At 44.3% G+C, this 13,068-nt stretch overlaps 1 protein-coding gene across 1 annotated transcript in view; it reads left to right on the top strand.

Annotated features, from left to right (window-relative positions):
• The first annotated feature begins 513 nt into the window (after positions 1-513).
• Positions 514-13,068, top strand: part of LOC139420144 (TGF-beta receptor type-1-like) — a 91,003-nt gene continuing 78,448 nt past the window's right edge. Inside the window, exon 1 of the mRNA XM_071169923.1 lies at positions 514-669. Within this exon, the coding sequence (XP_071026024.1) occupies positions 636-669 (34 nt within the window). The 5' untranslated portion in view covers positions 514-635. The remainder of the gene's footprint in view (positions 670-13,068) is intronic.

The raw sequence follows: 13,068 nt of genomic DNA, 5'->3' as shown, positions 1-13,068 counted from the left end.
ATACATCATTTGACCATATGTCCTGGTTCTGATCTCGGATCAGATTTACGGTTTAAGCTCCGCCTTACAGACAAGACCAGGTGGGAGGGGGAAACATATTCAGGACCATCGGAATGGGCCTCGCCCTCCAGAGTGAAATGACACAATTGTCAAAAGTCAACATCTTGTCTGGGGGCTGTCGTGCTAGTCTGACACAGCGTAGCATCTGTAAACTCTCCTCAGTCTTCTGCTCTGTCCCTAAGGGGACAAGACGCCACAGTGGCCAAGATCCTAATGGTGGTGTATAGAGGGGATTTTTTGGGGGACCAGGTCACCCCACCAAAAATAGGAATGACAGATAAAGGACACCCAACCATTCCCGGCCTGCGCTGGCACTCCTCCATCACCACCACCAGAGCCTGGGCTGTTTCTGGGTAGATGACTCCAGGAGGGGCATAGTCCACTCTACTCTCTCTCTGTTGAGCAAACACTGGCCTGCCGGCTGTCGCAATATCCACAGAGCAACGTTTTCACGTTGGTTCCCCCTTCGTTTTTTTTTTCTTCAGGGGACTCATTAATGCATCTGTGGGGGTTTGGTGGGACTGCAGAGTGTGCAAACTGAATATTCAGGAAATTACACAGATGGAGATCAAACAATGGACCATCATCAATCTCTGTCACCAACCACAGGTATGGGAGGGGAGGTCAGGGACTTTATCCTGTTGAGGGTAGCAGAAGGGCAGAGTGAGTGAGTGAGTGAGTGAGTGAGTGAGTGAGTGAGTGAGTGAGTGAGTGAGTGAGTGAGTGAGTGAGTGAGTGAGTGAGTGCGTGAGTGAGTGTGTGTGTAAACCTAACCTTAACCATTGTAATTAACCCTTCCCCTGACCCTATCCTTAGCCCTTTAATCTAACTCCTAACATAACCCTAACCTTATTAACCCATAAATGTAACCCCTAGCCTAGCTAACATTAGCATTAGCCACCTAGCCACCTAGCTAAATTTAGCCACAACAAATTGGAATTTGTAACATATCATACGTTTTGCTAATTCGTAACATATTGTACGTTTTGCAAATTTAGCTCCAGTGTTTGAACAATGTACCAATCAGTGCACTTGTTACGAATCGAAACTGAACGGATTTATTTAAAAAAATATATATTTCACCTTTATTTAACCAGGTAGGCTAGTTGAGAACAAGTTCTCATTTGCAACTGCGACCCTGGCCAAGATAAAGCAAAGCAGTGTGACACAGACAAAAAACACAGAGTTACGAATATGTAGTGAGGGCCAGCCGACTAGAGCATACAGGTCGTAGTGGTGGGTGGTACAAGATGATTTGGTAACAAAACGGATGGCACTGTGATAGACTGCATCCAGTTTGCTGAGTAGAGTGTTGGAAACTATTTTGTAGATGACATCACCGAAGTCGAGGATCGGTAGGATAGTCAGTTTTACTAGGGTAAGTTTGGCGGTGTGAGTGAAGGAGGCTTTGTTTTGTGAAATAGAAAGCCGATTCTAGATTTGATTTTGGATTGGAGATGTTTAATATGAGTCTGGAAGGAGAGTTTACAGTCTAGCCAGACACCTAGGTATTTATAGTTGTCCACATATTCCAGGTCGGAACCGTCCGGGGTGGTGATGCTAGTCGGGCGGGCGGGTGCAGGCAGCGAACGGTTGAAGAGCATGCGTTTGGTTTTACTAGCGTTGAAGAGCAGTTGGAGGCCACGGAAGGAGTGTTGTATGGCATTGAAGCTCGTTTGGGGTTAGTTAGCACAGTGTCCAAGGAAGGTGCCAGAAGTATACAGAATGGTGTCGTCTGCGTAGAGGTGGATCAGGGAATCGGCCGCAACAAGAACGAGCGACATCATTGCTTTAAACTGTGTCTTTACAGGAGCAGTCTCGTGCTGAAAATTATTCCAGAATATTGGCGAAAGAGCTCGCTGTAGCTCTTAAATCATTTAGCGTCTGCTAAATGATTTATGGCTATTCATATTTTTTACACAATACAGTTTGACCATCAAGAGAAGACTGTAGTCCATTAAGTGTTTGTATTATATTGGCCATGTGTTCTGTATTCTAAGTGTCTGTATTATGTTGGCCATGTGTTCTGTATTCTAAGTGTTTGTATTATGTTAGCCATGTGTTCTGTATTCTAAGTGTTTGTATTATGTTAGCCATGTGTTCTGTATTCTAAGTGTTTGTATTATGTTGGCCATGTGTTCTGTATTCTAAGTGTTTGTATTATGTTGGCCATGTGTTCTGTATTCTAAGTGTTTGTATTATGTTGGCCATGTGTTCTGTATTCTAAGTGTTTGTATTATGTTAGCCATGTGTTCTGTATTCTAAGTGTTTGTATTATGTTGGCCATGTGTTCTGTATTCTAAGTGTCTGTATTATATTGGCCATGTGTTCTGTATTCTAAGTGTCTGTATTATGTTGGCCATGTGTTCTGTATTCTAAGTGTTTGTATTATGTTGGCCATGTGTTCTGTATTCTAAGTGTTTGTATTATGTTGGCCATGTGTTCTGTATTCTAAGTGTTTGTACTATGTTGGCCATGCGTTCTGTATTCTAAGTGTTTGTATTATGTTGGCCATGTGTTCTGTATTCTAAGTGTTTGTATTATATTGGCCATGTGTTCTGTATTCTAAGTGTTTGTATTATGTTGGCCATGTGTTCTGTATTCTAAGTGTCTGTATTATGTTGGCCATGTGTTCTGTATTCTAAGTGTTTGTATTATGTTGGCCATGTGTTCTGTATTCTAAGTGTTTGTATTATGTTAGCCACGTGTTCTGTATTCTAAGTGTTTGTATTATGTTAGCCATGTGTTCTGTATTCTAAGTGTTTGTACTATGTTGGCCATGTGTTCTGTATTCTAAGTGTTTGTATTATGTTAGCCATGTGTTCTGTATTCTAAGTGTTTGTACTATGTTGGCCATGTGTTCTGTATTCTAAGTGTTTGTATTATGTTGGCCATGTGTTCTGTATTCTAAGTGTTTGTACTATGTTAGCCATGTGTTCTGTATTCTAAGTGTTTGTACTATGTTGGCCATGTGTTCTGTATTCTAAGTGTTTGTACTATGTTGGCCATGTGTTCTGTATTCTAAGTGCTTATAATATGTTTGCCATATGTTCTGTATTCTAAGTGTTCTCTCTTGCTATTTTTTATGCAATGTTTGACTATGTAAATTCTGCATTTCTTCAGTTTGTGTAAACTGTGAGCAATAATAAATAAAGCCAAAGCTGCTTGTTCCTTCATTTGCTATAGAAAATATCAATGTGACCTAAAAATAGGATATAATGACAATGGTTTAATACATGTCCCCCCCCCCCAAAAAATCAGATATAGGACAGACACTTCAGAACAAGTTCCTTTAGATTTTTTTTTTTTGGGGGGGGACTATCTGTTATTCCATGTTGTGAATCTGTTGTTCCATGTGTTTGTATGGGCTAATAGCAGTAAGGCCAAAAATATGTTTTTATCAAATATTTTTTTAACATCTATTTTTTGATACTTCACAGGGTCTTAAAATTGTAAATCATATAGCAAAATTATGTTGGGCTATTAGTCCTGGCTCGCAATCGACATTCCAATTAATCTCAAAGGTGTTCGATAGGGTTAAGGTCAGGGCTCTGTGCAGACCAGTCAAGTTCTTCTACACCGATCTTGACAAACCATTTCTGTATGGACCTCGCTTTGTGCACGGGAGCATTGTCATGCTGAAACAGGAAAGGGCCTTTCCCAAACTGTTGCCTCAAAGTTGGAAGCACAGAATTGTCTAGAATGTAATTGTATTCTCTAGCTTTAAGACTTTCCTTCACTGGAACTAAGGGGCCCGAACCATGAAAAACAGCCCCAGACCATTATTCCTCCCCCTCGGGGAGGGGGGGCTTGCAACGCTAGGGTTGTGGGTTCGATACCCACGGGGGACCAGTACGAAAGTGTATGCACTCACTACTGCAAGTTGCTCTGAATAAGAGCGTCTGCTAAATGACTCAAATGTAAGTGCATTTAGCCAATTAAGACAAGCAAGCTGTAAATAGGCTTGTAAAAGTTCAGTGGCAATTTTAGCATGTAAATCTTTGTGAGGCAAAAAAATAAGAATGTTTTAGATGCATGCCAGCAAAGCCACAACACAATACTAAACAATACATTCATTCCATTATAACGGTGACAAACGGTGCCCACAAACTGTTAAGGCCTACATAAAAGCTGTCCCAACAGCAGAGCTTTCTTTTCAGCACCATGGAGTGAGTCCTTAAACCACTGCTACACCTTGCAATCAGCGGAGCATTGTCTTGCAGCGTTAACAGTTAATTTAGTTTAATTTGCTGCCTTTTTTTTCAGCTGACACGGCTGACTTTCTTTAAAAAAAAAGTGGTTTCTACTGACAATTGAGATGAACAAATGGATAATTATGTGAACTGTCAGGAAATGTTTACATCGGCACGAGAAGGCTTGCTTGGTCTGGGCGGGGTTTGGTACCAGCGGTACCAGCCAATCAGACGGGTTTCCCTCAACCATGGACTAGCGAGAGAAGTTGAGACAGTCAGTCTGGAGTAAGTCTCAACTACGATGGATGCAGTACCCTATTCTCTCGTGTTAATAGTCCTGTTATTTGGGACTATGATTCAAGAAAATGATGGTAAGTGAGCGAGGTTATGTCTGGGATTTTTAATTTTTTTTTTAAATGTTTACTTTAATAGGTTGTGGACACGAAGTTGATTTCGGGGCGTCGGTTGTTTGCTCTTTGTTTTCAAGAAGCGGCAGCCTAAAAAGACTTCTCAAAGATGGCGCAGGTCAGACTCGGAGCAAAGCGGCGCTGTCAGAGCCGATGTTTATTGTTGAGGGGATCGTCTTTTGCGAGAGAAAAATAGCTTCTTTTTTTTAGGACTTTGGCTTTAGTCCAGGATCAATGCGCGAAGTCATTTGTAAACATGATGTTTTCGAGCTTTGACTGACTTTTAACTAGTAACTTGTTATTTCTCAGTTGAGCAAAGACTTTAGTTTGTATCCCTCACATTTGTTTGTGTTTGTTTTGTTTATTGGTCTTAATCGTTCATTTCTCGTGCTGGACACTGACCGAGGAGTTCGATGACAACCCCATGGCAGAAATGTCCAGGCAATGGTTATGTTTTGCGTTTGTGTCGGTGTAGCTAAATAGTCACTGTTAATAAACAAACTGCTCCGGTCGGCTGTCTATTTTGATGGAGGATTCCCCTTTAGTTAACTAGCAAATACTTCTTCAATCGAAAGAGATGGGTTTGGTTGAACTTGACACCGTAATAGCTATACAGTTGGTTATAATTAACCTATTTTAGCTAGTCTTTTGTTGTTGTTGCTACAGTATGCGGTTGCTCGTCACTCATGCTTTTTGTTTGTTGTAAAACAAGGTTTTAACGCCGTTGACAAAGTTAAACGGCAAAACTAACGTTAGCTAGTGACTGATCTTGAGGGGATGTTCAAAGTCATACTCATTGTGCGAGCTTCACTGGGAGCTGAACTGGCAAGACAAATTAAACGAAATGTTGCATCTCACTCGTGGTGATTTTCAAAATAGCCAATATTTCCTTGACACACGGATTGCTGGTAACATTGTGGCTCAGAGGTTACTCGGACACCCCCTAGATAGTAATGTGAGCTAATTGTCAGCCATTGACCAAGTAAGTCTTATGTAACTGACTAGTCGTTTTATCAGTTTGATGAATTTAACTCGAAATTGAGCTGGAACTGCTACTAAAGTGTAGAGCTGGGCAGCTAAAGTTCTCGTTCAACACTTTATCCATGCAATTGAACATCGTGAGACAACCCCCTAACAAGGACTTAGACCCCCCTCTTCTATGCTTTCTAAATTCCTAATGTCGATCATTGTACATTCCATAACAGCTATGTGGCTGACAATGTGCATTCACACGTTAAACGAACCTTGATTTCCTTCATCCTAAATGCCATTATTGTTTAATTAAACGCACACAAAAAATATATATATATTTGTGAATACGGTCAGCCTGTGATTACCACAAACGAACTTAATTATTAACTAGAATGGAATAATTCTGCTGGTTTGAAACCTTATGATATTCCTTTGTGTGGACGGAGAGTCGATGGAAACATGATGAATACAGTCCCAGCTCACAGCGCTTGTATTTTGATCACGTAAAGGGAACCGTTCCCATACGTTTTAACCATTGTCCTTTTTTAAAGAATGTTATGAAATAAAACTCAATTGTTATGTTGACCTGCAGAGAGGATTTTTTTTTGTCCGTTTTTGAAATACGATTGACATGCTTTCGGTGACGTGGGAGCTTAAACGAGGCCGGGTGTATTTGCATCAGAATGAAATCCATATGCTTGATGCATATAATCCCACGGATAAAGGAGCAGACCACTTTCTCAGATTGAAGGTGCTGGACAATTTTTTTTGGATTACATGTATTTATTTTTACACCAATAAGAAGCTTAGCATCTAGGCGATCTGTGCATTTCTGGGAAGCTGTTGTGTGTAAAATAAGGAGGGATGAATCTGTACATCCCCAGTTTACCTCCCCTAGAATATTTGATGCTATCACCGCTGTCATAAATGATGCACAGCGTCAAGATACATAGATATGAAATAGTTAACGTAAACACACGTTACGTGTCCTTATGTCAGCTCGTTGGTGATAGTAGTGCTCACCATGCAGTCAGTAACATGCATGACACTCTTCCCTCTGAAATCGGACAATTGTCAGTTAGATTGGACCTCCTACCAATGCTGTTTAGGCTTCATCATGGTGCTTCTCTCTAAACGGACTCTCTAAACAATTCCATCACCTTTAGCTGTGTTGGATGGGGCATTTGGTGACAATAGCAGTTAATTTCACATTATCTGTTGAGACAGCTGGTGTTTGACCTTTGCGTCCTCCGGTGACCTTTTGCAAACCTCATTACTGTCCAGCGTCCAGCTCCCGTGGTGTTCAACAATCCTGTGTGCCCGGCTCAGAGCCCCCTTTAATTTGCGATCTGCTCAAAACTTGCGTTGCTTGCTCCCCGCATACTGCAAGTAAACAGCGCATGTTCATCAGGGAAATAAAAAAATATGCGCAGCTTAGTTTAAGTGCTATATCTCCATGTCACCGATAAGACCACATCAAAAGCTTTAAGCACCTGTGCTGCTGTGTCGACTCGGCATCAGAATATCAGAAAGAGGGATAAACTCCAGGCCGCAGCAGCACAGTGCAGAGCAAGACTTTTGAATTCAGTCACATTCCATAAACCCCCCCCCCCAACTAGTCAAAAAGGGGTGTTTGCTATGGTCAATACAGTAAATTTGCCTTTTGGTCAGAGGAATGTGAAACATTTGAGTGACCGACCCCCAAACTGCCTCTTGTCCTTGGAGTAAGGAACCACAACTAATTTGAGAAGTTGTATTTGTGCCCAGCTGTGATTGGATTCAGGGGTAGTGATTGGATTCAGACGGCCCCCGCTTTTACCCGGGATCGAGAATTCTGCTGCAAAATTATTATTATTTTTAAAAACCTTTTCACATATGCGTTCCAAATATTTCTAACGGTCTCCTCAGCGTGAGCTGTTTTATGAACGCGATGTCAGAATGCACTCACTGTTCTAATATGTGATTTGTTATGCAACAGTACAGTTAACACATGCTGCCTGATAATTATCTATAGGCGATGTTTTGTCTTGTCAATTTCAAATAATTTTCAGGAACAAGTTTTATTTCCGAACAACAGTTTAAATTGAGGCGTGTTCCACCCTCCTCGTTAATTCACATAGAGGTAGCCCATTTCCGTGTTGAGGACAATTTTATTTTGGAGGCATTACTGAGTCTGACAAACTTATCTCTTTGAGTGGAGCCCAAGTACTTCCCTAGTTTTTCCGCAGATCAAGTAGGCAGACATTTACGCAGTCTTGCACCAACTGGTACATTTTCTGTCTGGAATTTATAGTTTAATTCACATGTTTTCAAGTACTGGTGACATCTAATGCATTCTGATTATTGCATAGATTATTGTAATGGACACGTGATGTGTGTAAAATACATTTTTGAAGGTTGTACTAATTTACAATGAGCTAATGATATGCTGTTTGCCAGCTATGTGTGGCGCCATGTTTTTTGACATTCTACAATGCATTCTGGGTGTCATGTAAACGTCTGTCAGACCAAAGATTTTCTACTGAGGTGAAGGAATGACAACTCATCTTTCAAGCAAACTACCGGAAGTGAATGATCGTAGACGACCCGTAGACGACCCGTAGAATGATCACACCCGTCTGAGCGTACGCTGCATGGACCACTGTAGAATGATCACACCCGTCTGAGCGTACGCTGCATGGACCACTGTAGAATGATCACACCCGTCTGAGCGTACGCTGCATGGACCACTGTAGAATGATCACACCCGTCTGAGCGTACGCTGCATGGACCACTGTAGAATGATCACACCCGTCTGAGCGTACGCTGCATGGACCACTGTAGAATGATCACACCCGTCTGAGCGTACGCTGCACGGACCCCTGTAGAATGATCACACCCGTCTGAGCGTACGCTGCATGGACCCCTGTAGAATGATCACACCCGTCTGAGCGTACGCTGCATGGACCACTGTAGAATGATCACACCCGTCTGAGCGTACGCTGCATGGACCCCTGTAGAATGATCACACCCGTCTGAGCGTACGCTGCATGGACCACTGTAGAATGATCACACCCGTCTGAGCTTACGCTGCATGGACCACTGTAGAATGATCACACCCGTCTGAGCGTACGCTGCACGGACCCCTGTAGAATGATCACACCCGTCTGAGCGTACGCTGCACGGACCCCTGTAGAATGATCACACCCGTCTGAGCGTACGCTGCATGGACCCCTGTAGAATGATCACACCCGTCTGAGCGTACGCTGCATGGACCACTGTAGAATGATCACACCCGTCTGAGCGTACGCTGCATGGACCACTGTAGAATGATCACACCCGTCTGAGCTTACGCTGCATGGACCACTGTAGAATGATCACACCCGTCTGAGCGTACGCTGCACGGACCCCTGTAGAATGATCACACCCGTCTGAGCGTACGCTGCACGGACCCCTGTAGAATGATCACACCCGTCTGAGCGTACGCTGCACGGACCCCTGTAGAATGATCACACCCGTCTGAGCGTACGCTGCATGGACCCCTGTAGAATGATCACACCCGTCTGAGCGTACGCTGCACGGACCCCTGTAGAATGATCACACCCGTCTGAGCGTACGCTGCATGGACCCCTGTAGAATGATCACACCCGTCTGAGCGTACGCTGCATGGACCACTGTAGAATGATCACACCCGTCTGAGCGTACGCTGCATGGACCCCTGTAGAATGATCACACCCGTCTGAGCGTACGCTGCATGGACCACTGTAGAATGATCACATCCGTCTGAGCGTACGCTGCATGGACCCCTGTAGAATGATCACACCCGTCTGAGCGTACGCTGCATGGACCACTGTAGAATGATCACACCCGTCTGAGCGTACGCTGCACGGACCCCTGTAGAATGATCACACCCGTCTGAGCGTACGCTGCATGGACCACTGTAGAATGATCACATCCGTCTGAGCGTACGCTGCATGGACCACTGTAGAATGATCACACCCGTCTGAGCGTACGCTGCATGGACCCCTGTAGAATGATCACACCCGTCTGAGCGTACGCTGCATGGACCCCTGTAGAATGATCACACCCGTCTGAGCGTACGCTGCATGGACCACTGTAGAATGATCACACCCCTCTGAGCGTACGCTGCATGGACCCCTGTAGAATGATCACACTCGTCTGAGCGTACGCTGCATGGACCACTGTAGAATGATCACACCCGTCTGAGCGTACGCTGCATGGACCCCTGTAGAATGATCACACCCGTCTGAGCGTACGCTGCATGGACCCCTGTAGAATGATCACACCCATTTGAGCGTACGCTGCATGGACCCCTGTAGAATGATCACACCCGTCTGAGCGTACGCTGCATGGACCCCTGTAGAATGATCACACCCGTCTGAGCGTACGCTGCACGGACCCCTGTAGAATGATCACACCCGTCTGAGCGTACGCTGCATGGACCCCTGTAGAATGATCACACCCGTCTGAGCGTACGCTGCATGGACCCCTGTAGAATGATCACATCCGTCTGAGCGTACGCTGCATGGACCACTGTAGAATGATCACACCCGTCTGAGCGTACGCTGCACGGACCCCTGTAGAATGATCACACCCGTCTGAGCGTACGCTGCACGGACCCCTGTAGAATGATCACACCCATTTGTTGGTACATGTAAAAAAGGGCTGAAGAAAAGGAGAGACAAAATGCTGCCAGAGAAGAAGTACATTGATCATTCTCTTCTGTTACATTGGAAATAGTCAAGGACTACCTGTTTTGCAATCTGTTTCAATCAGTCGCTGACTTCCTGTCCCCCAAATGCTCTACAGACACTCGTATTAAAGCCTCCGGGTGAATTGCTTTTGTCATTATCCTTTTATCTGGAGGATATTTCCAGAAGCAATTTTGGCTAAGTGCCTTTCTCAAGGGCAAAACAAAAAACTGTACCTCTACCCCTCCCCATCCCCTATTAGTATGAACTTGACCCATCTAGCCCATAAAACTCCTGGCCATCATGATGGAATGACGTGCACATACATCCATACAGCCGGAACTACTTTCCTGCATTGAGGTGTGTGTGTGTGTGTGTGTGTGTGTGTGTTGAGCTCCCCCCCCCCCCACTGAGATGACTGGGGTTGGCCGCCTCTTCAGACCTTCCAATCACCTCAGCTGACACATGCTTCGAATAGCCTACCTGCTATGAACTCACTTTTTTTGGGGGGACGTGGGGGGGGGGGGGATCAGTTTACGTAACAGTATACAGCCCACTTGAGTCGGTGCTTTTGAACACTCCCCCGACATGTGCAATTTTTGAAACCGCCAACTTGTGTACATAACCACACGGCACAGTAGCTCCACCGCACTGAGTAGTTCAATGTGTATCGGATTTATCTGCCTCTGCGCTGATAGGAAAAAGCCTCCCGACAAATCAATGTGCTGCTGAGATTGTCACCCCCCCCCCCCATCTACCAGTGTTATAGCAGGATTGTTTTGTCTCATGGTTTCTTAAACTTTCATTAGTCTTTTCTGGTTTTATCCTATAGTAATCTTCTGGTGTGAATTCTCCAGTCCCACGGGGAAATGTGTGTCCAGTTCGGTGTGTGTGCGTGGCAACATCTATTTGGTTAATGGCTGAATGTGGATGCTAGCTTTGTTTGGGGGTTTTTAATACTGCAGTCCACTCTCTTTTTGAACGGGCTGTATCAAACATAAAATGTGCCCTCTCAGGGCTCCCTCCCTCCCCTCTAGCAGCAGAAGGGAAGGTTTTACGACTCCTCGGTGTGCCACTGAGGCAGCTTGGTGAGCAGGGTATTTATAAAGAACACTCAGTCATATGCTCTGACATGCAAGCAATTAGTAAGGCCTATGCAAAGAGAGGGGCGGAAAAAAGTTGCACTTAAAGGGGCAATCTGCGATTATTACTTTTTTTGTTACATTCATTTTTTTAATTATTTGACTTTTAAATGAATGATTCATAGCCATTTTGATTCTTGAGCATAATTGCGTCATGAGCTTAATTCAACTCTCTCTAAGCTAATCGGAACCCAAAATATAAGCTTGTAAACAAACACTGTATTGCCTCGACATGGTTAAAACTGTAATGTTGATATCATGGATGGTCAGTCCTTGGATCCATAGCCCTGAATTTGAGAGTGGTTACATTTCTCCAGCCCTATCCCATAGCAGTTTACCAGAAACAGTGGCAGCGTGGCAATATTTTTGTTTGAATTGCAGATTGCCCCTTTTTTTACGCATTGACTGGTACTCACTGTGCGACTTACTGCTCTCTGAAGTGTTATTAGCAGGTCAGGATAGTGGCAAACACCAGTAGAAATGCAATGTACAGGCCAGGCATACACAGACGGTTCAATAGGCTGAAGTATACTTGCATATCTTGAACAATAGGGAGCTATAGTCACCCACAAACCCATTGCAGTATTCATAGTTGGAATTTTGGCCTTTTTTAAAATTTTTTGTTTGGTTGAATAAGTGTTCAACCGTTTTGGAAGGAGTTTCGCTTTTTGAACACACTAAAGACATTGGCCGACTTGTCTTGATGAGACTAGATGGTGTTTTTCTGTCCAATTTTATGGGTGAGATTGTGCCTTTAAGCTCCATGCTCAACAATTTGAGGCAGTCAGGCAGCAGGCAACAAACCCATCTAATCTTGAGCACATTTGGAATAAAAAGCAGTGTGTGTGTGAGATATATAAATAAATAAATTGTTTTCATTATGCAGATATTACTACCTTAAGGTATTTTGTGGTCTCTTTTGCGAAAACATCTGTTGCTAACCGACTCTCATCCCAGTGAGTCAGTGGAGCATCTGCTCTGGTGGGGCTGAAGGTCTCTGCTGAACAGCTGGCATCAACGGGAGACTTTCTCTTAAATCAACCTGATGCATATTCATTAGAGGGCTCGTTCAGCCATCACCATGTTTATATTGAATGTGTGCTCGCTGGGAATTGGCCGTCAACACTATTTAAACTCACTGCTCCCTCAATGCACCTGTGAAAAAGGATATTGGCCATTTTTTTTTATTTTTACAATTTTACTTTGACTTTCTGTTTTAACCTACTAAGAATAACTTACAAATATTATCATAGCCAGTTATTTGTGACACGTAGGCCTAATTGAGAGAACCATCTGATATGCTTGTTTCTTTGTTTCTGCTTGAGCAGCCAGACAGTGTTTTGGTCTGAGAGGACGGTCCACCTCGCCCTTCCCCACATCTGGTGTGGACAAAAGCACTGCCGTAATGGAGGGGGAGGGCCAGGGAGTGGGGCAGGCCCTGCCATAGTGGAGGGGGAGGGCCAGGGAGCGGGGCAGGCCCTGCCATAATGGGGCAGACCGGGGGAGCGCAAGGGAGTGGGACAGGCTCTGCCATAGTGGAGGGGGAGGGCCAGGGAGCGGGGCAGGCCCTGCCATAATGGGGCAGACCGGGGGAGCGCAAGGG

Source organism: Oncorhynchus clarkii, chromosome 11, assembly GCF_045791955.1.
Source record: "Oncorhynchus clarkii lewisi isolate Uvic-CL-2024 chromosome 11, UVic_Ocla_1.0, whole genome shotgun sequence".
Lineage (NCBI taxonomy): Eukaryota > Metazoa > Chordata > Actinopteri > Salmoniformes > Salmonidae > Oncorhynchus > Oncorhynchus clarkii.
Note: the sequence above shows the minus strand (reverse complement) of the source record. Positions and strands in the feature narration are given on the sequence as shown.